Source organism: Strix aluco, chromosome 1 (genome assembly GCF_031877795.1).
Source record: "Strix aluco isolate bStrAlu1 chromosome 1, bStrAlu1.hap1, whole genome shotgun sequence".
In the NCBI taxonomy this organism is placed as follows: Eukaryota; Metazoa; Chordata; class Aves; order Strigiformes; family Strigidae; genus Strix; species Strix aluco.
In genome coordinates, this window is record NC_133931.1 from 79,431,646 (window position 1) to 79,455,400 (window position 23,755).

General features: G+C 41.0%; 2 protein-coding genes across 3 annotated transcripts; both read right to left on the minus strand.

The window, feature by feature from the left end:
• Positions 1-1,832: 1,832 nt before the first annotated feature.
• Positions 1,833-15,313, minus strand: LOC141933409 (carboxymethylenebutenolidase homolog). Of its 2 annotated transcripts, none has more exons than XM_074848049.1 (6): positions 15,223-15,313; positions 9,417-9,639; positions 6,661-6,768; positions 4,783-4,925; positions 3,903-3,994; positions 1,833-3,231 (listed from the first exon to the last, which is right to left on the minus strand). In XM_074848049.1, exons 2-6 carry the CDS (start codon positions 9,629-9,631, stop codon positions 3,052-3,054), a joined length of 738 nt encoding a protein of 245 aa, XP_074704150.1. In that variant the 5' UTR covers positions 9,632-9,639; positions 15,223-15,313; the 3' UTR covers positions 1,833-3,051. The 2 variants fall into 2 exon arrangements, with proteins under 2 accessions (XP_074704150.1, XP_074704160.1); XM_074848059.1 differs by lacking the exon at positions 15,223-15,313 and adding an exon at positions 11,046-11,552.
• Positions 15,314-17,169: 1,856 nt separating this feature from the next.
• On the minus strand, positions 17,170-22,301 carry LOC141927078 (carboxymethylenebutenolidase homolog). The gene is made up of 5 exons (XM_074834275.1): positions 21,970-22,301; positions 21,206-21,313; positions 19,527-19,669; positions 19,031-19,122; positions 17,170-17,349 (listed from the first exon to the last, which is right to left on the minus strand). The coding sequence occupies exons 1-5, from the start codon at positions 22,173-22,175 to the stop codon at positions 17,170-17,172; spliced, it is 729 nt and encodes a 242-aa protein (XP_074690376.1). The 5' UTR covers positions 22,176-22,301.
• Positions 22,302-23,755: the final 1,454 nt, after the last annotated feature.

The following is a 23,755-nucleotide window of genomic DNA, read 5'->3' on the forward strand; positions in this document are numbered from 1 at the left end:
CTTTTAACTTACACAAAATGGTTTTAAGCATTGGAGGTCTTTTCAGTTTAGGAAACATGTTGACTTAGCTGAGTAATTCATTTAGACAAAACTTTATTTTTTTAAAGGGTGTTCCTTTGTTTTTAAAGATTGTGGTAGTACCATTTTTAAACATTACGTCGGCATTACTATTCTTTCCTTAGACTATTCCTCTATGGGTGAAAGAAATATCTAAATTCATCAGCAGGATGAGGTAGTGGAGACATCATTTCAAAGCTCTATACAAGACAATGTTTATATAGTACAGGAAAAATATCTTCTCTTTCAGAGTGAAAATAAGTAACATTACAAAGGTAACAGTTTTGTAGATTGCTGTACATATCATTACAAGTGTTTAAAATGCTGATACATTTTTATCCCCTGACAGGACATTTTACACATTTTTTTTTCCTTTTGAATCAAAGTGACTGCCTGATCCTTGTATTCCTCCCATTCTCTGGATTTTCTTTTTATTGGATTATTAAGATTATTCTTTAAAGAGCTTTATCTAAGGATACTAGCAATCCAAAATTCACTGTTTCCTCTGAGGCACATCTAGAAAGAAGCACTGAACAGACATGTTAGTCTACCACACTTTTGCCTTGGGAAGGCAACTGGCCTTACAATTTAGTCCTCATTATATAAGCTGTACTCCCATGTTCTAAATAACTTTGTCAATGCTATTTATTTACAACTCCTAAAATAAAGTCAAACAAATGAAAAAAAGCCTACCAAAGAATTCCAGAATGAAGTTACAAGGTTCAAAACCCTTTTGGTTTGGTTTGGTTTTTTGGGTCTTCCCACTTGTATACTACAAACAACAAATTATAGCACACAAGATGCTTAGATACTCTATAGCAACTTCAAAGAATAGTAGTAAAATAAATGCGAGAAAAATTGGCAGTTTAAGTTATTCCTCGAAAAGAGAAAGGACAGCAGTGCTTGCAGAACCTTCTCTCCACTGGAGTTGATTAATCACATTCCCACTTCCTTAGTCACAGAATGTGGCTTTGCAAATTCTTCTTTGTACATAAGACTATCCCCCTTTACCTTAACATTAAACTTGACAAATTAAATAGCTTTTCTTTCCTGTTGTTTCATGTTCCTTGATAGGCAATGCATGCAGGGTTTTTACTTAGAAAGCAAAGCTTAATTCAACACATTCATGATCTCTGTACACACAGTTGGCTGCTCTTTGTACTATAAACACATAGTTCTGGATCGCGCATTTACAGCTTACTCAGTGACTTACAGTTTTATCATGAAGGTACAGTGTGCTTGTAGTAACTCGTAGCTACCCTTTCACTTTGAACAAATGCTGTTTTGTTTTTTTTTTTTTTTCTTTTTCTTTTTGCTTAGTCATGGTGTTAGTGTTACAGCACGCATGCCATTTCAGTATTTATGAATGACTGCTGTTCTCTAAATATATGACCTGACCATCCTCTTGCAGCTAACCTTCTGATGCTAATGGAACTCCATTAACGTGGGGCTACTCAGGTTTTACACTGGGGTAATTAAGGTACAATAAAGCTTCAGGCCTCTACACTCTTCTAGAAAAATGTGTTATCAGAGCTGTATCACCCAGGCAACAGCTGGATTAATATATTACATATAGATGGTGTCATATGAAAAGCAACAGTTAATCAGTAGTCATAAGCCAGAATTCTCTGAAGACCTCCCCACGGAAAGGCCATTAGCAGCATGTAAAGGAGAAAAACATGGATGAGAAAAAGTAAAAAGGCATTAAAATCCCATTGAGAGAGAGATGGTTCATTAATACTCTTGACTATTTTTATATGAGACACACCACAATGTATATTTCTCTGATAGTGTATTTAATTTAGTAAATTAATTAGTAAAATTAAGACTTTCCTAAATTACATTTTCTCCCCATTAAATCACATAGCAGTCTTTATCAGTAGCACTGAGAAGTTGAAAAGGGCCATACATTCTTTTTTTTTTCCTTACAACTTTAGAAGTACCAGCACCCAGTGAAGATACTAGGCAGCTGCTTTCAAACTAATGAACACAAGCCGTTCTCCCCATGAAGCATAATTAAACTGTGGGAGTCACTGTCATAAGACTCAGGTCAGCATTTCAATCAGGTTCAAAAAGGGACTGGCAAACCCACAGAGGCTAGGTCCAGCCCATCAGTGGCCATTCAACACACTGCTCCAGTGGCCACATCCAGCTCAGGAATCCCCTGAACGGCTGGCTGCCAGGATCCAGAGTGACAGAGGAAATTCCCTCCGCAGCCACTGCTGGCCACTGACGGAGGCTGCGTGCTGGGGCAGATGCAATCTTGAGCTGATGCAATATGGAGATTTTTGTTGTATCATTGATGGAAAAATTGCGTAACAAGGTACATTATGCAAAAACATGTAACATTTCTTTAAGCAGCAAGCATGGTTCGTAAGCCATGCATTAAAATGCCCTGTCTGCAGATTGCATTGTACTTTTGAATTCCTAAACCAACCAGGAAATCATCTATAGAGTTTCACAGAACCAAAGGCAATCTGAGAAAGTAGTACCCCATCTGAATAACCTTAGCCACAAATTTTGAAACAAGATATGACCACTTAAGTCACATGTTAAATACATATATACCACAAGGATACAAGTCAAAAAAGCCTATTCTCTCAAAATGAGCTTCACCAAACAACGCATTTGTGTACCTAAATTTAGGGCTTGTGATTTATGTAGAACTTAGATGACCAGTGGCCATAATACATAAATAGATTAATTTACCATTAGTCTAACTTATGTCAAGCGTTAAGATAAATCTCAAGGAACTGGAGAATATTTCACAGCATAACATGACACTGCTAGGTGAAATTTTAGACTTCTTCAAAAGAATGTAATATGAAAGTATCAGTTAGAATCTACTGACAAAAATGTCTAAAATATTCTGTTTGCTTATTTCTTTAATTTCTATTTCAACAAACTCTCCCCCCAATTTTCTAAAATCTGTTATTGAAAATTTCCACAGTGTATTACCTAATTGCATTAAAAATTAAGTTGCTTGCTCTTCTGTTAAATGTATTTATTCAGCCAGCTGATCATATCCTTTCTTCCTTCCTCAATATAAGGCTTATCTTGGGGATTGATATCTTCTCTTCTGCGATGTACAAAACCATGAGTTTGTCCAGGATAAATTTTAACTTCATAATTGACTTTACAGTTTTTCTTTAGCTTCTGCTCCAGCAGGTTGACCTGTAATATAGAGCATAGTAGTAGCTATATTAATAAAGCCATATTCCATGCTGCCACTCTTCATCTTATTCATAATTCAACTCCCTAATTTATTATTCAGGCTAGACACTAAAAACCAAGCTCCATATGGGCAAAACAAAAAGTAAAATTATATAAAGAAAAACCACCTTTGCAGTAAGGGTCTAGAAAATTTGTTAGAATATAAAGATAGGTCCAACAATCTGTAAAGATATGGATATAACAAAAGGATTTTCTATATGTGAAATACATGACAATGCTAAATACGTTACAACCGAACAAAAAGCTTCTAATAGACACCTATGGATGCAATTTGGCTTATCCTACATGGTTTATGGGTACCTAGGACCAATAGCAAATAGCGCCATACAGCAAAGGATAGCTTCCTGAGTAGAGCACTCCAAAATGGGATTTTGATAAAACTTTGTTACCTGGGTTACTAGCCATACTTTTACAAAAGAGACTAAAAAAAAAAATAAAAAATCTAGTTTTCATTCTTTGCCTAGGCTACATTAGTCCTTCTATGTCTAGCTCAATTTTGCTGCTTTTTTTTTTGACCTTCAAGCACTACTAAGAGGCTGAATTTTGAATCCCAATTCAGGATGGAAAATTAAACATGCAGAAATGAAAGAAGGCGGAGGTTATTAGCATACTTGATGAAGGGGAATGAAGTCATCTTTTTCAGCAAAAATGAAAAATGTAGGGTTCAGGAGATTGGATATATCATCCGAATCCTTGATTAGTCCTAGAAAATATTAAACAAAGAGAAAAACTCCTCAATGGACTTTTCACCTTTTCAAAGGTGAAATCCAGATTCCAATACAGAACTCTGCTTCTGCCCTGAAAAGTGTTCATGTCTCATGCAATATGTAGCCATACATACTAGCTTTACTTTCAAGCTACTGTAACCATGGCTCCTCGAAGAATATCTTCCTAGATTAAAACTCCATTTAAGCCAGCTTCTTAAGATACAGCCTGAATTTCTGAATTAATAAGACTTGAAAGATCCCTTCTGTGCACACAAGCTTGAGTTCTTCTGAACTGACTGGGAAAGTCAATGCTTTAGTTAGTCCAAAATTTACATTCTGAGAACATTAGCACAGGGCAGCTTAGTTATCCCAGCTTCTTGAGCAGAGCATAAAAAGAAAGCTGGTGTTAAAATAACCACAATCTAACTTTACAGAGTTGCTAGAACAAAAATAACACTCTCTGCTCCCAAGTGACGTTTTAGCTCTGCAGCATGCAGAGCAGTAGTAACAGGAAAAGGGAGCTGAATTGGGAAGGTGACCAAAGGACATGTATGTCTGTCCAGTCCTGAAATAAAGACATGGCTGCTATGACCCATTCTGAAACTAGGAACAAATATCCTTATCACCATCTTCTTTGCATAATATCCTTCCTACTCTGCTGAAAGTATCTCTCTTCATCAGCTAACAGCTTAATTTGAAGAAATAATGCTATATCAAGTACTTAAGCTACACAATATACATATGCATGTGTATCTGCTTGTATTACATCCTTGTATTTACCTACCATAGAGAGATACACCAGCCTTGAATTCTGCGTATGTCATCATCAGGTGATGTACAGCAATACCACCCCAGCAAAAACCAACGACCCCTAATTTCTTTGCACCACACTGTTCCTTTAGATATTTCAGCACAGCAACAGCTTCTCTGGAACATATAAGCAAATGCAAATTAAGCACCCATAGTAAAATCAGTATTTGAAAATATGAAAAGAAAATACAGAGATGCATATAACTGTCCCTACATCATGCTGTTATTATATTTTCTTTCACATACTTTAAATAAATCATTATTTCAGACAAATATTAGGGGATTCTAATCTGAAATCATAAGAGAAAAAACCCAACTGAATGGAATTAAATAAAAACACAACATGAATAACATACATTGAAGGAAACCTAAAGGGATGGAAAGTAGGTGATTGATTAAACATCTACCTAAGAGTTAAGAAAGCTTAACATTCTCTGAGAAGCTGGACAAATTTTTGCTTTGTAAATGTAGATAGAAAAGTAATAAAAGCCTCTCTAGAAAATACTATTCATTAGAAAGTCAAAATGCTGACAATAACTGTAGGATAGAGTCTGAGATATTTGCTGCAAGAATGTCAATGTAACAAACATGGTAGATGTTTTCGGAATTTACAGTGTAGCTTGAAATACACCTTACCCAGATGCTGTATTCTGAAAACACCATTTACCCCTGAAGCAGCTATCACCATGGAGAGGCAGTAAGGAGAAAGTATTGGTGGGAGAGAGATAGCAGTTAAGTCTTTTATACCACCTCAAGACTGTATTTTCAGCCCCAGTTCCTCACCCCCTGGGGCACGCAAGTTATATATGCTGTCAGTACATCAATCTCACAAATACCACATTATCCATCAACACACAAACACACACAGAAGCAAATTCAGTGCCAAAAAATTCTTTCTTCACTGGAGCTGACACTTGAAACATGTGAATCTCCTGTAAGAAATGCCAGGCAGAGCCCAAGCCTTCCTTCCCGTTGCAGCAGAGAGGGGACAGATTCCAAACTAAAAAGTTTCCACGACAACTGACCCCTCTGAGACCAGAGCCCTCTGGAAATGATTCAGTTATGTCTCCCATAACCTTCTCACCAAATACCTAAGCCCAGCAACCTTCAACATAGCTACTCCCAACCCTCCAAGAAAGATATTTGCTCTCTCAGGAATGTAATTAGTTTGGTCTCTAATTAGTCTGACCCCTTCTCAGTATTGTCTTGCCAACAGCTTCCTTCTGTGTTACTAAGGCAGCATAGCACCTCTGCTAGTGACAGGTCTTTGCTGACAAATGCTCAGGCGGTGTTGCACAGGGGAGGGGAAGACACGATACTCCTCTTGGCTGCCAGCACCCTGTCCCACAGGGAGCCGCCAGCCCTCACTGCACCCTGACAAGAGATGATCCAGCCAACAGCTACCTGGGGCCAGTCACACCGTGCTGGGCAAGTACTATGGCACAATCAAAACCTCTTTTGTTCTTTCCATACAACATCTTAAGGATCAGTCTGTTCCATTCGGTGAGACTCAAGTTGAGAATTATGCTTTCTTACTGCTTGTGTCACTGGTCATTTTTAAACCACGCTTTTTGAGGCAGAGGAAGCAACAAGCAGTCTATGTTATCAACATCAGATGACGGAACTCTTCACTAAGCCACTGCTGAAAGTTCTACTCGAACCCTGTACAAGGCAAAATAAAAGCTCACTGATTCCATCCAATTCTAAGGAGTAATTAAAAAAGGCCACCTTCACTGGTAGATTAGTTGCATCCAATCTCAAACCAAAAAAAAAAAAAAAAAAAAAAGAGGAAAAAAAAAGGCAGTATCTGACAGCAGGTGGCAATGTGATATCCAGCTCCCTGATAACTTACTTGTTTATTTTCCTGGCATCTCGAGTTTTCAGCCAATCATCGAACTTGGACCAGTCATCGGAAGGCTTCCAAGCTTCTCTTCCTGCAAAAAAGTCTGGGCAGATGGCTCTGCACACACAGACACACACAAAAAAATCAAAACTGAATGAATTAATCAAACACTGAGATTTTTTTGGCCCTTCATAGCATGGAAAGTTTCTATCCAGGCATAGTTTTGGTTTGATTTCTTTTTCCTGCGAAAGTAATGTTTTTAGATATCATTGTTAACTATTCTACAGAAATGCCTATGAGCTTTATGTTTTCACTTACAGGCTTTTTTCTACGTATGCTTTTTTCAATGACTAAACCACATAATACAAATTTGATACAAATATTTTTATCCCTACTATTTTACCTGTTTTGAGTACATAATTTGAAACTATACACAGTAAAACAGATTATCTTGTAAAAGATGATCAAACCAGGTATTGATTACAACAATTTTAGATTTTGCATACAACTTAATACCGTTTAACATAAATCCATCATTAATGGGTTCCATTTAAACAAAGACAACTACACAAAATAGTTATTTACTACTACAGAGCACATCATGAGTCCTACTTATGAGCTAGGGGAAAAAAAAACACCACCTGATGGACTGAGGTCAGCAAAGAAGTGAAGGGAAAATGTGTGGGAAGAAAGGGAAAAGTGTTTTACTGCAGACATCATTTGGTGACTGTAAAAAGGGAAGTACAGTAAGAGTCCACTCGGTACTAAAGAGTTCCTGCATCACGAGGGTGCCCAAACCCTGGCTCAGGATGACCTCAGCTGAAATGTGTTGCATAACCAGCAGCAGAGTTGTGACAGTGCAGTCAATAGCGGATAATAGAGTCTCCTCATGCAGAAGGAAACAAGCAGGGACTCTAGAGGCTGCCATCACTAGGTCACTCCCAGATGTGCTGTGTGTTCTCCCAAGCCCAGCCCATAAGGAAGCAATGGGATCCCTGGGAACCTGCAATCACCTTTCACTTATTAAATGCCTTTGGCTCTCTCCCTCCTCAGACACACCCTATGTATCTTAATGATCATGGTGAAATGACTAGATCAGTTTGGCCCAATGCAGGCCAAAGTATGTTGCAAGAGGTTTTTTTTCCACTGTGTTTGATCATTTCTGTTAAAAAACCAGTAACATCCACAGTACACTTGTGTTTGGGAAGGTATGGGCAAAATCGCACAGCCTTTGGATAAGTACCTGTCAGAAAAGCTGTGTATTGCTTTGAAAGTGAACCTTCCCAAGCCCACACAGAAGAACAGGTTCTTCCCCACTCAAACTAGCCTGATAAGACACTACAAGCCATCAGTCTTAATGTGGTCTCTGAAATACAGCTCCCATAGCTCCTCATCCCATACTGCACTAGGAAAAAATCTAGCTATTTTCCTCTCAATAAACATCGGTGCACCAGTTCAGCAGCACCTTGAAGCAATCAGGGAAGACACAGCCAGCCTCTCTTCATTCAGACACTGCTGTCTGAAAACTCTCAGCTCTCCTCCTGCCTAGAGCCTCCAGTCTGCTCCCCTTGACCACTGCAGTATTAGCAGTACAGGAGGAGGGAAAGAAGGTATTACAAAAAGAAGTACGACATGGCATGAATCACGGGGAAAATTATAGGAAGTAAGGTAGTGTGGAGAAATACCAGTTCACCAAACACTGGGTACTTTTGACTGAGCAGAATAAGGAAGCACACTGTCATACTAGTGATTTGCCAGTATCCTGCACAGCATGAAAGGTGTAGGTCCAGTTTCATGTTCAGAATGATTGCATTTCATCACAAGACAAACATACTTCCAGTCATGGAGCAAAACAGGGGATGTCAAGTTCTCAGGAAAGACAGTAGCAAGAACCAATTCACTGTTCCAGCATATCAGAAAACCCTAATCCTCACAGAGGTATTATCTTTATCTCGCAGAGACATAGAGCTCCTTTCAGCTCCACAGACAGATCTCAGCCCCATAACAAGTATCTGCTGACATCTGACTCTCCTCATGGTCCGTAGGCTCAGAGCATTAAAGGCACCATCTCTCAAAACTAGAGCGCTACAGAATTAGGTGGAGGTTTGCCTTCCTTGAACTGCAGGCCAGTCCCAATCCTATATGAGGAAATGTTTGTAATGTATACTGCAAATGGAGTACTTTGTAGCATATCCAGTTGTTGCAAGATATTGCTGCATTTTGGAATTTAACTGCTGTAGGGCACTGAAAATGAGTGTGAAAGATTTGCAGGTGGGAAGGGGATTGTATTTAGTACCTCATGTGTGCATGAGTCATTCATGTGTACATACTCAATGTGCATATTCAAAATATATGACATTCAATCATTTCTGTTGACAACTTTTTTAAATCCCATCATATAATTTAGCTTAATGATTTTAAAAATACTTCTAAAAACAGAATACACACATCTGTTTCAGAACACACTATTTTTTAATTTTCCCAGCAATGTGAGATGGCTTTATCAGAATCATTTTTACTGCATTGTGTTTTCAATATTCTACACACTCTGTGTGTGCAGTCACCTCTTTTGTAAACAGCAAAGTATGAAGGAAGCATGCTGTACTCTGCAACATTTCACAGCAATGTTCCTTTGTGGTTTTGTACTATGGAAATATATCCCTCAAACTGACCTGGAATTCCTCTCGTGTACAGGAAAAATAGTTCTAACATAAGGCTAGAAATACTAAAGAGTGGGATTTCTTGGAGAAGAAAGGATTTCTTACATGTATCCATTAGCCGCAAGCATATCAGCCATGTATCTGGTGTTTGGGAGTTGCCATCCAAATATATCATGAATCACAATCACAGCTTTGTCTGTGCTGGCAGCTGGTTTGCAAACATACGCCTTGATGTGCTCCACTTCTACTTCCTGCCCACAACCCTCACAGTCAAACCTGTCTCTGATATCACATGGGCAGGGCCTTGATTCATTAGCCATCTAGGAATCTGCAGGAAAGCAAAAAGGACAAGTAATATAATTTATTTGTAGTAACAACTGTGATTATGGGTCATAATCCTCATGCAATCCCCACAGTCCCCTTCAGACACCTAGTAACACCTTGATACTGCAAGGTTAGAAGTGAAAGCTCCAGGTGTTTACCGTAAACAGGCTCTTGACACCAGCCCTCTCTGGTTTCCATAAATATTCATGAATTTCAGGTCAGTCAGCATAACCCACAAGTGCAGTAAGGCCAGAAGAAGGGCTTGTGTCAGTCCACCATTCCTAGCTTTGTGCCTGGAGCAATCCAGCATGTGGTAACTACATTTCCATGTGATGTCCCCACACACTGCACTTTGTAACAACTCCTCTCATGGTCTCACAGCTCCTCCTCACAGGCTGGGACCTGTAACCTCTTGCTGTTACTCCTGTGGGACCCCACTTCCAGCATGCTGCTTTTCTGACTACTTTTTCTCTTCAAGTTTTCATTGTGCATGTCCCCTTTCCCTTCCTCCATGGGGAATCCAAGGCTGCTACTGCTGCCTACATGCACTTTGCTGGCCCCTTGTAACCCCTGCTGCGTACAGCCCTTTCCCAGGGAACCCGTCATTAACTGGCATCTCTGAAAGTTCTAATAAATCAACTTGAAGAAGGTATATCAGAAGGGGGTTTTCTCTGAGAGTTGCACGCTATGTAATCTGAACTGAGAGTGGTCAGGGGAATAGAGAGACATACACCAGTGTTGTGCATATAACATATCCTCATACATCACAGATATACAACTTCTCTAGAGGTACACATTTTAAAGGACAAACTGGAAACTACTCCATTTCTCCTCTAGTGAAGAAAGGTTTCCGAAGAGTTTATGGCCTGAAAAGTCTTCTCAGAAGAATCCCTCAAGCTCAGTTTAATTTCTTGCTCCTCTGAACTGGAGATGGGCCACTGTCTCACCTTTTTAAACCCAACTAACTTTTGGTGCCCCCTCTTCTTCCCCCTCCACCAAGCAGCAGGTGGTCATACATAGAGCTTTTTTTCTACCCTCATCTGAGAAGCTGTTTAACCTAGCTCTGGTTGCCACTCTTAAGCAATCAAAATGACACCGTTTGCTTATTAACAAGAGCATGTAAACGCACGCACTGGAACGATATTCCTTGGTCTGGCTGGTTCCCTTACTAAAGTGAAATGCAGCATGCTGGCGATAAAAATCAATGCTTAACTATTTTTTGTAGGAATACATCTTAACCGTTTATCCCCTTCTAGATTTTCTAACTAATTCAAACAGACGTCAAATAAGACCTTTAATACACTTCCAATACTCCCTCTCCTCACCAATTTCTCTGCTACAAATGTGTGTAACATGTAAATGGTATTAAAAACAAATCAAGAAAACACAGTGAACAACAACACAAATTACCCCAAATCCTGCTTCTGTAGTTATGCTCTTTTCACAGGACAATATGCTTTGGGTGATACATGGAGAGGTTCCCAGCACCAAGAACCGGCCCCCTTTAAGGATGTCTCTCAACAGTGCCTTTTTTGAACAAAGCTCATCTCCTCATCTTCTGCAATCAAGCACCACATAATCTCCAAAAGATGCAGCTGGAGTTTAACTTGTCGGTTAGACTGCAGCTTTGCCAGCATTACAATGAGGCAGAAGTACTTTTTCCAAATCTCAGGCAAAGCAAAGGCATGAGACTTCAAACACACTCAGTATAACCGACCAGACTCAGAACAACTCTCCTACCACGGTGCTTGCTGACTCTTTTCCTTCACGGGCAATTCATCTGAGCAGTAAGCCAACAAAAATGTATTTCTATTTAAGTAAGACTTGTTTATTTTAAAATAAATCTGTTTTAAAATACATGTTAAAACACAAACTGTGTTTAAACACAAATAATAATATTGCCAAGGTTTAATAAACAAAAACAACGCTGCATCAGTAAGTTTTTTTAAAAACATAATGACTTGAAGGGTGTTTACGAATTATTCACAGAAAGGGGTAAATCATCTGCTGAGGCTATCTCTACAAACATGCCAATATTCACAGCATAACATTTCTTTGAACAGAGTGAACGCTTGATAAAAATTACTAATTAAACTGACACAGATGCAGATTTTCAAAAGTACGTAAGAATAGTTCACTGAAGGGATAAATAGAGATGTTGAGCAGACCATGAGCAAAACACTTTTTTTCTCCCTGCACAGCTAAAATACATTTAAATAACAATTGCAGGAACCTAGGATTTTAGAAGTTGCTTATTAATTGAATTCTAATTTACACCTGTATGTAATTCAGTCACTATAAATTTAATGAGAAAAGGTTGTTAGTTGAGGAATCTGGTTGTATTTGCAGTTTAGATCAGTTCTTTGCATTTGTGAAACTTCAAATGAAATACAGTTCAAACTTGTCGCAGCTCAGACACATGAAGACTTTTAACATATCAACTACTCACGTCTGAGCTCCACCTAAGAAATCGGCTGCGTTGCCATCTCGTTTGACTTTTCTTTGAAAGCTTTATGAAGTGTGAATTTCATCATGACTTTAAAATGCTGCATGCCTTGCCTTTTTTCAAAAAATTACTTGCTATACTTTACAGTCTCACAGTTTTAGACACTTTGTCACATTTTATCAAGCCCACACATGACGTATTTACAGCCCAGATCTGGCATTTCCATTGCCTTGATTTACCCTTCCCAGCTTCAAGATCTAGGCTATCACATAAGACCCCTCTGTAAAATAAAACCAAATAGCAAAACAGTTTTGGTAAGATCCAGTTTAGGCAGAGTCTGACCTGTGAATTTCTAATATTGTGGCCATAGCACAACAGCATCTGTGCTGTTCTCCCACCCACAGTGGTGAGCCTGGGGCTACACCATCGACACAGCAATAGATAACAAGACTGAAAACAGCTCTAGGGTGAAACACTTCTGTTCCTCCTCCTCCATCCCTCTGCTTATTCTTCCCATTGCTCAGAAACACCTCATCAGCCCCTTTCCTGCTTCTTCTATGGCATGTCATCAAAGTGGCAGCTCCCTGTTTTCTCATCCAGTGAACTCTGATCCTCAAGTGATAGGAGTGCCAGACACAAAACCGGAAAAAATGGTCTCCACAATAGTCCATACTATAGCAGAGGCTTCTCCTACCTTTAACGAGCGCTGGCAGTGCTTGGATGGCTGAAGTTCAGATTTACTAGTTGCTATTCTTTGAATGCTACTTCTTCAGTAATGCGTATTTGGGTTGCCTAAGATACATCCCCTCTCTATTAAGTTTGCTGAGTCATTTTAATGTGATTTTGCACTATTTGGCCAATCAAGTTTAAATAACAGAATTGCAGGAGATTAACTCAGCATTTTGGACCTCATACTGTTTGTCACAGTTAAAATTCCCTTAAGCAGCTCAGTATACCTCTATTTATATTTGTTTATATGAGAAAAAAGATCTTACTCATGATGAGCAAGCATAAACAGAATACCCTCAGGGTACAATTCAAATCATTCTTCTTCCAACTCATTGGCTTATCAAATTTTAATGATATCCCAAGGCAATCTGATTTTGCCGTGTACAGGAGATAAACTGATAAACATTCGGTAGTACAAAATAAAATGCAGGGTGTGACCATATTGTATCACAACCAGGGCTCCCTCTGAGTAACTAGAGTCCTAAGGAGGAGGTGACACTCCACCTTTATCGTGCTCCAGCTGGCTGCAGTGCCTTGCTGCACGCCGAGACAACATTCAGCAGGTTTGCTCGCTACAGCTTCCCACTTTGTAGGAAACGAGGTTTCCTCTCACAGTTTCTCTCACCTTTACTGCAGGATTTCACACGGACCATTCAGAGCATTGATTATTGTAATTAGAGCTAAACCCCCTAAAAGTCTTCTTCAAGACAATCACGGAGAGGGGCCCCATCTTGTGGACGTTTCCTGGAGTGAGTATGGCTGTGAAGCTGTTAACCACAGCGCTTTTAAAATGCAGTGCTGAAAAGCTGGCTATGATAGCGATCTGCATCAGATCTCACCTAAACTGGAGTTATGTCAGGGCTGCGCAGCTAGGGGTTATGCGCAGAAAATGGCTTCTTTCTTTCTCTCGAGGCAAAGCATCCTCACCTTTCTGCGGTTGTGAGGAATCCTGCTTCAATACGGCTTTTAAAAACCTGGAGCAAAGTGCTGCCTGCAAACTCCTTACCAGCACAGTGAGGAGGAAGAATGAGGGCAGAGGACAATGAACCAGAATGAGGTCAGGGCATCCACTACCACCAAGGTTGACCAACCAAGCCTGGGAACAATTTATCAGGAGCCCCAGAAGCCATGGCACCCATGGCCGTGTGCTGTGAACGGCAGGAGACCCTGGATCCCCAGCATGGCTGGAGACACTGTGCCAGCCCTGAGGTCCCAGGCTCAGCACATCTGGAGAAGAGTACAGGCAGGCTTTCACACCTCTTCTACAAAAGCTGTTTACAAACTTGCAGCTTAGTCCCACATGCTAGCCCATGGCTACAACACCCAGCTCGTTAGCTTCATCTAAGGAGGTTCCCCCCTGAATGTTTATTTTAAGAAGCTGTGTAGTATTTGGGAAAACAAACAGGAGAAAGCTGTCGCACATGCAATGCATGTTTCTAGCCCGCTTCAAACGGGTTTTTCACACCAACAACACAACTGGCATCTTTCAGGACAAGCTACAGCCGACACTGCTCTCCCAGCTCCCTCAAATTTATATTTTCCTGATTCGCAAAAGCTTCATCATACTCACCCCTCATCTGCCACAAAAATGACGTTATGTATGGTGCTGCCTTCACAAACCCACAGTACTTGAAGGATTTTTCTGAGGTCACGAAGGCACACAGGGACAGGAGTGGTGCCAGGGGCCTGGAGCGCTCCTTGGGGTAGGTGGGCTGCAGCATCGGGACCTGGATGTTTGACTACACAAAATACAGCCAGTGACCTGGTACGGCCATCTGGGGACATGGGGCTAACACAGCCTCGGGTTATCATGCAGAGAGCACCAGGTCAGCATGGGATTTTGGGGGGTCAGAGGAGGTTTAGGGTTGAAGGTACCTCTACGAGTCACCTCATCCAACCTCCTGCCATGGGCCAGGGCAGCTTCTAAGCCAGACCGGGCCGCTCAAGGTTTCACCCTGGGGGGTTTTGAGACTCTCCTAAGAAAGCGATTCCACCACTTCTCAGGGCAGGTTGCTCTAGAGCTTGGTTGTGAAACACCCTCCTCTCCTCTGAGCTCAGAACTTCCCCTAACGCCAGCTGCCCCCTCGCCTTCCCCTGCGCCCTCCTCACAGTGCCCCCTCCACCTCCCCGCCGAGGGCGAAGGCGGTAGCAGCCCGGGGTCCCCTCGGCCCCCCGGCCCCACCGCCCCGCGACCTCGGCCTCGCCTGGCTCCCCGGCCTATAGCCGCCGGCCCCCCCCCCCCCCGCCCCGCCCCGCCCCGCTCCGCCCCGCTCCGCCCCGCTCCGCTCCGCTCCCGCTTTCCAGCGTCGTTCTCGCCAAGAGGGGCCCGACCCGCGCCCCTCCGCGGGAAGCGCGGGGCGATGCCGCCGCCACCGCGGGCGCCTCCCCCGCGCCTGAGGGCGCAGCCGTTACCGGGGGTGCAGCGGGCGGCGCTGGCTGCCGGGATCCGGGGCGGGGAGGGCTCTGGGCAGCCGCGGGCGCCCGCCCGCAGGTGCCTCTCCCCCGCTGGACGAAAAGCGGCCTCCCGCCCCCGGGACGAGGCGGACCCTCCCGGGCGGAGCCGGTGGAGCGGTCCCGGCGGGGAGGGTTACCGGTGGCTCTGGACGGCCGGGGCTCCGCTCCCAGAGCTCGGTGAGCTCATGGCTGCCAGCAAAGAGCGTCGTGGGGGGCGGGCAGGCGCTGGAGGCGGCTGCCCCGGCCTCCTGGGGGAGAGGCGAGGCCTGCAGGTGAAAAAGGGGGGGGGGGGGGGGGGGGGATTGGTAGGACTTCCCCAGCTCCCCCCAGGACTGCCTAAAACCTGGTCTAGAGCCGCAAAGCACATCCAGGGAGGCACTTAAAAAAAACCCCAAAACCCACACACATAGTTTTCTTTTATCCTTCTGTCTTGGTGTCAGAAGAAATTTATTTCAGCAGGGCAGTGCCCAGAGCAGGATGCTTGGTTGCGGAGCACGAGGCCGCTGTTGCCAGCTTTACAGAAGCACGGCACCCTAGCAAGAAAAGCAGGCACTGGAGGTACCCATTTGCTCACAACGGGACGTCTCTCTTGGCTGTAACACAATGCTTCTATTTTCCATTTCAAGTTTCATTCTAACTGTTGAACATCCTCCATCACTATAGCCACACCTACATTGACACAGCTGCCCATAGTCTATAGCTCCATAGTCTATTGATATGGGTGCCCAAAAGGCAAGTACAGCCGCGCTGACTGGCCACACAGAGGCTGACTGGCAGGCCCGAGAGCTGAGCAACGTGCAGTCTGTGCAGTGCCTCTAACTGCTCGACTTCTCACAGCCGTATTGTTTGACATAGTCTGTTAAGGTATGCAGACAACCAGCATACTGACACTGGATAGTTACACAGGTAGGATAGCAATGTGTGAAACTGTCAAACGTTCCTGTTATCAAAAGGAAAGTAATATCTGTGCAGATAGCTAGCCTTGATTTATGACTACGTTAACAAGGCAACAGGGTGAGAAACTGACATGTAGAAAATTAAAAGGGACATGGGTCCCTTAGAGGATCTCTCAGTAAACACAAGTTGCCAAGTCATTACCAAGGCAATGAAATTAAAAAATACAAAAAAAAAAAAAAAAAGGTCAGAACAAGAGAGATCATGTAAAGCAAACAATATCATCAAGACTGAGTGGGGGTACCTGTTTGTCAGCCTGATGCCTCATCACCACAGTTTGGACCAGGACAATAAACCCACTGTTTCCCCAGTGTTCATGCCTGTGTTCCTTCTGCAGCCAGGAGGGACTGGTTATGCTTTTCCTTGATGTTGATGAAGGAATACTAGAAGTGCCTTTCTTAACATTGCCAAGGCAACACCCGGAGGTTGCCACCTAACAACATCATTCCTTCCTAATGGACATAGTCAAATGTTCATTTCACGCATGGGAAATTCTGCTTGGTACAGCAGTATATCTGAGACAATGCCTTGTAGTTAATAAAAAAATGTCTATATGCAAAGCCAGGGTGTCACTGGGTTAACACCTATGACCACCAATCATCATACCAAAATAAAGCATGAGCTACTCAGCTAAAGTCAGGATGAAGTCATACTCACTAGCATAGACAAATGGATAAACAATATCATTACTATTGATGTCATAATGTAGAATAATGAAGCAAATACAAAGCAAGATAAATTCAAGCAACTTTTTAATGCCTAATCATCTCTTAGTCCAACTTTGATTTCACCATCTTGTGTAAATCTTGTAAAAAATAATTAAGAACTATAAATTAAAATGGTCCTATTTTTCTTTGTGACAATTTTCAAAACCAGATAGTTTTCCTTTGGCTGTTCTCTCGAATTAAATCATACACTGATCTTGAAGCCTAGTGTTACTTCATGCTTTTGTCAAGTAAACATCTTGATCCAATCAATCATATCCCTTCTAGCTTCTTCAATATAAGGTTTATCATCAGGTTTCATGTCTTCTGGCTTCAATTGTGCAAACCCATGAACTTGTCCAGGATAAACTTTAAGTTTATATGCAACTTTACAGTACTGTTTCAACTTCTCCTCCAATAAGGTGATCTGTAAAAGAAAGCATATTTCCATTATGGTGTGGGTTGGTTTTTTTTAAGTTTGCCAAACTTGCCATTTCTCATATTGCTCCATCTTTGTCTTTTCTTGATTGTCACACTTGAAGCAGGTTTTGTTGCTCAACAGATGAGAAAACCCCTCTTTAGAATATGACTGAAACATTTTTTGAAAGTATGGGTGAGTCTAAGAACCTCAACAGTTACTGCAAAGATGGTTTGGTAAATCTCATTCCTATAAAGGAACAGGTGTATTTCTATTCAGAGACTTAGGCTTGTAACTTAATTTTAAGCTCTGATCTTGACAGAACATATTCCCTAAACATCAGTGACTCTCAGTCCAAAATATTTTGATGGGCTTAGTGACAGAGTTTAGGAAAACACAGGGTGTTTTTTTTTGTTTACTGTATAACAAAAAGACACTGCTCCTGCACAATCTTTTCATGATAAGTACACACATGCTTACACATAGAGTACTAATTATATGATTACATATACATTACATATACATATACTGTATACAAGTGTAGACACATTTTTGTGCTCATTTCCATTAAAAAGTCAGAAGATAGGAGAATGAACACTTATTTTGCCCCTGCAAACTCAATTCTACCCATTGTGCAGATTAGACAGTATTATGATTTATTTCGTGTTCACTTTTTTTTTTTCCCCACAGAGCCCTTTATTGCTCAGTGCAAAAAACGATGTATTTGAGGATTTTAATTTTTTTAACACAGGGATTTTTCTTACACAATCTGCACAGGTAGCTCAGAGAGAAAGCTTCAGGAGAAAAAGGTATCGTTTCAATGTGTAGTGCACGATGGAAAAAAATGTATTTATGAAAATTACGCCCCTGGGAAAAAGACACTTTGACCATAAAAAGGGGGCAGGGACTGAAGGATTTGTTTTCCTGTGCAGAGGAGACACATACCTGAGGTACAGATCAGCATGCTGAATAACACAGAAGTTAATACTGATTGGCTCCCTCATTCCCAGAGCACACTGCGAGTTCACCAGTTAGACCCTACTCCTACACAACAAACTATGCTAGAGGTGGTAGTTACCCTTGTCACTGAAGAGAAAGAATTTATGCACAGAAGAGGGCACCAGCCTCCTACCCATTTATTTATCCAACCTTTCAGATACGCTTATATCAGAATATAGATGGCAGCCAGGAGTCAAAACAGAGTCCACAAGTTGTCATCATCTTAGTTAAAATTCATGCCCACTCTTCTGACACAGTTCATTTTGTCTTCTTGTACCAAAATCAATTAGTCATTGGTCCACATCATCAGGAAGTTCAGTTACTAAACTGAAATTACTTTTTTCCATTCAGTGTCCAAATTCAGTGGTTTAACTATCTGTTCTCTCATCCATAGCAGTAGTATCCAAGTTTTTGAGATGTTTGGCTTATACCAGTTGGACCTCCCTGCCCAGTTTCACACTCTGCTTGTCCAGCCACTCAGAGACTGACGACTGGTCTTTACTGCATTTCTCACCTCAAAAAGGAAGCTTTGAATAACCTAAGCAAAACATGGGGGAAATTGAAATGTAAACAAAACAATCCATCCTGTCTGATTTTTCATATCCAAAACTGGTTTCTAACAAGCTAGTATTTCTGTGTGGGATAAAAGAACTATGGGAAAAGAAAAAGCATTTCCAGTACAACAGCTTACCTGATCATAAGAAATAGTGTGATCTTTCTCACCAAAAATGAAAAATGTGGGATTTAGTAAATTGTATCTTTCTTCAGAGTCCCTAATAATTCCTATAATGTTTTTGAGAAACAGTCTGTTAGTGAGGTTAACGTTCTTGCAAGATAAATGGCAAATTAAAAGACAAACTTTCTATTTAGGTTTACTCATTATGTACATCTTTTAGATCAGGACATTTTCTATTTGGATGGAGAAAAAAGCATTTGGAAAATGTATTTCCCCACTCTCCAAGCACTAAAAAAAGAATGGAAAATTACTCTGCAAAAGGAAACATTTTTTTTCTGGTTTCCACCATTCTTAAATTTTGATACCAATATAGCATATTGCTGAAATACTCATAATTAAAATCTGCAACTCACCTTTGAGTATTTACAGAAATTGTTACAAAGAAATAGCTAGACTTACAAACTACACATAGTCATGTGAGCCCATATAATTTCCATGTGTTCTACACTACCATAGAGGGACACCCCAGCGGTTAATTGAGGATTTTTCAGCATCAAGTGATGTACTGCCATTCCACCCCAGGAAAACCCAACGATACCAATCTTCTTTGCACCGCATTGTTCCTTTAGATACTTCAAGACAACATCAGCTTCCCTAAGACATATAAACAAAAGTAAACTAAGGAATCTATTGCAGAATCAGTACTTTACAATTTTAAGAACTAAATTAAAAGAGATACATAAATTTTTCTGCATCTGTACCCCCAGTCGTTTAAAACAGAGAATACTTAAAAAACACATTTCAGCCCAAAGCAGTGGCTTCTATTTTTAAATGGGAGTTAACATCTCTGGTCCTAGTTTAGGGAAGTACAGGTGTAGGTACTTAAATACTTACCTGATTTGTGACCTGCTCCTTTGTTTTCAAAATAAGCAAATTTTTAATTGAGTCACTTTGTCTAGGACAGGACAACTAAAGACAAGACATATCTGCAAGTAGAACAACATCCTGCATTATGGATTGTAGGAATAGTTAAGCTTCACTGTGCTACCTCTACAGAGTCCACCTATTTAGATAAAGATTTATCTTGAGTATGTCATTCCTGTTGCATGAGTTAATATTAAAATATCCTACCAAGCCCACATGCAATAATACTATACTAAAGTAGCAATTACTCAAAATTAAATTGCCAGTAGCTATGTTTAAAAAAACAGGTATTGCATGAGGTATAATGCAAAAAATATGAAAATTGGTTTTAATGTAGGCCAGCTATAAGTGAACCCTCAAAAGACAGCACAGGCATGTCTTTGAGGTCTTAATTGTTTAAGACAGTGCTCACATATCTGCTTACTCTTTGGAGTAGGATTTTTTACAGGTGTTAGTCATTCGCCTTTTCAAAAAAAATCAGTCACAACTTCTGCAACTATATGGTCAAAAGCTTTACTGAGAGATGTTCAAGTTAGGCTGTGACCCCTGGACCTCTTGAAAGGATCAGAAGAATACCTGTGGCTTACAAGATGATAGCTGAGTGTCACTGCCTCACTATCATCTTCTGAAGTTTTAGACTGTGGTGATAGATGCTGAAGAAACAGTAACGCCTCACAAAATTCAGGGAAGTCCTGTTACAGGCACTGCTAGGCTCTACAGATAGTGGGTCCTCTACTTCACACTGAGAAAAACCAGTATAGTTGATCAGATATATCTTAAGTTTTGGGCAGTCTTGCAGATTTTGATCTAGTGCTGCTCAGAGCAATACCATATGCACCTATCATTATCTACAAGGCAGAAAGCAAGATGAGCGAGTGACAACTGGCAGATGACATGAGCAGCTGTTGAAGAGTTTTCCTCATTATCCTGAGGAACTGGAGGCAGAATCAGCACTTGTGAGAGTGCTGTGTATTTCATAGCCTGTGAAACACTCACTATGAGACTCTGTGGCCAGTATAAAACAGTTAGAAAAGGGCCCAGGAAAACATGATGGGGGACAATAAGCAGAGTGATGGATGGAGCGGATGATCCTGTCTAAATCCCAGCCAAGGCAGTGCCCAGAACCACAGAAGAACCGCCCAGAATAAGCAATTGTGCACGTGCAGCCAGCTTGCCCTGCTGTGAGGTGCCACTTTTAACATTTCATACAAATTCCCCTTGTTTGCTGTGTGTTCTTTAAAGTTCAAGTATAAATATGTATCTTACTTGTCTACTTTCGTAGGATCATGATCTTTCATCCAGTCAGCAAAGTCAGCCCAGTGATCAGTCGTTTTCCAGGGGTCTGTCCCCTTGAAGAAGTCAGGGCAGATCGTTCTGTGTAAGACATGGAATCAAGTCAACTTTCACATCCAGGCAGGGAGAATCTGTGGATTCTGAATGTCTCCTAATACCTTTTTTACTCCAGAGTACACATCCACATGGTTACTATCTGAATCATATTCTACTCATCCTGTTCTGGCAATGGGCAGAGCTAAAAGTATATGTCTTTGTATGGGAAAAAAAAAAAAAAAAAAACAACCCACAAATAAGCTCTCATTATTTCCTTATACGTACTTAATACAAAAGTAAAGGGATTAAGCAACCCTCCTGATTCTATATAAACACATATATATCTCTTTGCTAGTAAACGCTAAAGCAACTATTCAAAAGGTTTGGTTCTGAAAATCTTATACAACTTAAGGATAGATACCAACATTTATGTTTTAATCACCCATGCTGCCACATGAGTACAAACACTGGCACTTCAAGACTCTCCTTGTGACTTTGTGCTCAGGTGACCATTTTTGATGGGACAATTTTAGTAGCTTTGGTGGCCTCATGGGAACATTTTGTCCCTTTGTGTTCTTATTTGCTGACTGAAATTATATGGCTGCCCTCTGTGTATGGGAAACATCACATGCCATGCTGAGCTTTGGGCCTGGTGATCTATCAGTGCATTTAAGAGGAATATAGGAAAGACAGTTGCTTACATGTATCCATGACCTGCAATCAAATCGACTATGTATCTAATGTCTGGGAACAGCCATCCAAATATATCATGAATCACAATCACAGCTTTGTCTGTGAAAAAAGATGGTCTACAAACATATGCCTTGATGTGTTCAATTTGTACTTCATGTCCAAGGCACCCATATTGAGTTCTTTCTCCAGTATCATATAGAAAAGGATCAGCCATTTGGAAACCTAAAAAATTAAGAAAAAAAAAAAAAAAAGAGCAAGGAAGTCAAAAGAATTTGTTAACACAAATTATTAAGGGCAAATAAAGGCAAATACAATCTGCAGAAAGTAGTTCAATAACTTTTGTAAATAACACTGACATCTTTGTCTGAAAGGAGAAAGTAGAAAAAAGCAAAAGCAACATTCCAATGCAGAATGGCTCTTGTCCATTACGTGTTATTAAGCTGAGAATGAAGAGAAATATCAAAAGCAAAATTGTAAAATTACAAGCAACCTGCACATGTAGATCCTGGCTCTCAATCACATTTGTTTTGCTCCCATGCCGCTCTGTCAGCACTGGTGTGAAGCAGTATGGCTTCAGATCTCACTCTCTCCCCAGGCATGGGGCCATCATGTGTGTCTTCATGGGGAATCACACGCTGGTTTCTCTGAATTATGAGACGGGTAAGGACCACAGCACTCAACTGCTACAGAAAAGTACAGTGTTGGGTGCTTCTCTCAGTGCTGGTGCCTGCTAACTAATCTGTGCTTTTGGTAGCAGCATCACAGCTGTTCTGGGAGCTGATATATCAGGCACAGTTGGGGAAGAGCTGCAGTATGAATTTGTAAATTAGATTCCCATGCCTTGGGCCCATATGCCCTTGAAAGGGATTGCAAGGAAAAAAAAAAAAAAAAAAAAAAAAAAAGGCAGATATGCAAATCTCATTCAAAATACATGAGAGTGTTTGGTTTTGTCCCTTCTCCAAAAATAGCAATTACAGACAATGAGCCAGTAGCTGTGCTAGAGAGACTAAACTCAAAAGTTGTTCTGACTCTCTGTGTCAGGAGCTTGGAATGGACTCTGTGCAAAAGGTAGGATGTGATCCTGTAATTAAAAGTAGTGTTATAATGCATCTATACAAGGAATCCAATTAAGTCTGCAGGGGCAGTGTTAATAGTGGCATTTCCTTGTACTCTGCTGACTTTGAAACTGTCCTTGGGGACACAGTACACACACCTGTATATACATTATGACTATCTCCGCTTCATCATTTCTACATCAGCCTCTTACTTCTGTTTGAGTTGTAACACGTACTTCAGGAAACTGTCTAGTCATCAGGCAAGAGTGGCAAATTCTAGTAAAAATGTATACCTTCCTCAGCAATCCATTAACCACAGCAGCAGAGAACTAGGTTTCACTGAGTAATGGGAAAATTCACCTGGACAATACGGACACCATTTGGAACCATGGTGCCAGCAGAATGAAGAACAGAAAGTCGATGCCACAGAGACTCACTGCTTGCTTATGCCTACACAATACTTCCCAGCTTGCATGATTAACACAGGCTCAATAACAGCATCCAAATTTTATATGCATTTAAACTACCTTATACCCAAAATAATCAGCCTTCCCAATGTATAGCACAGAGACACTATTCTTCCTCATCCTCTCCCAACCTTGGGGCTGCTGTCACCAGATCTGGCAGGGCCAGCACTGAGTTTGAACAGATACGCTTCATTTCAACTGTAACCCCTGGCTGATAGAGTGTGGTGTAGAGATACAGGAACTGGGCAAATGTAGTTTTACTGCTAGAATCA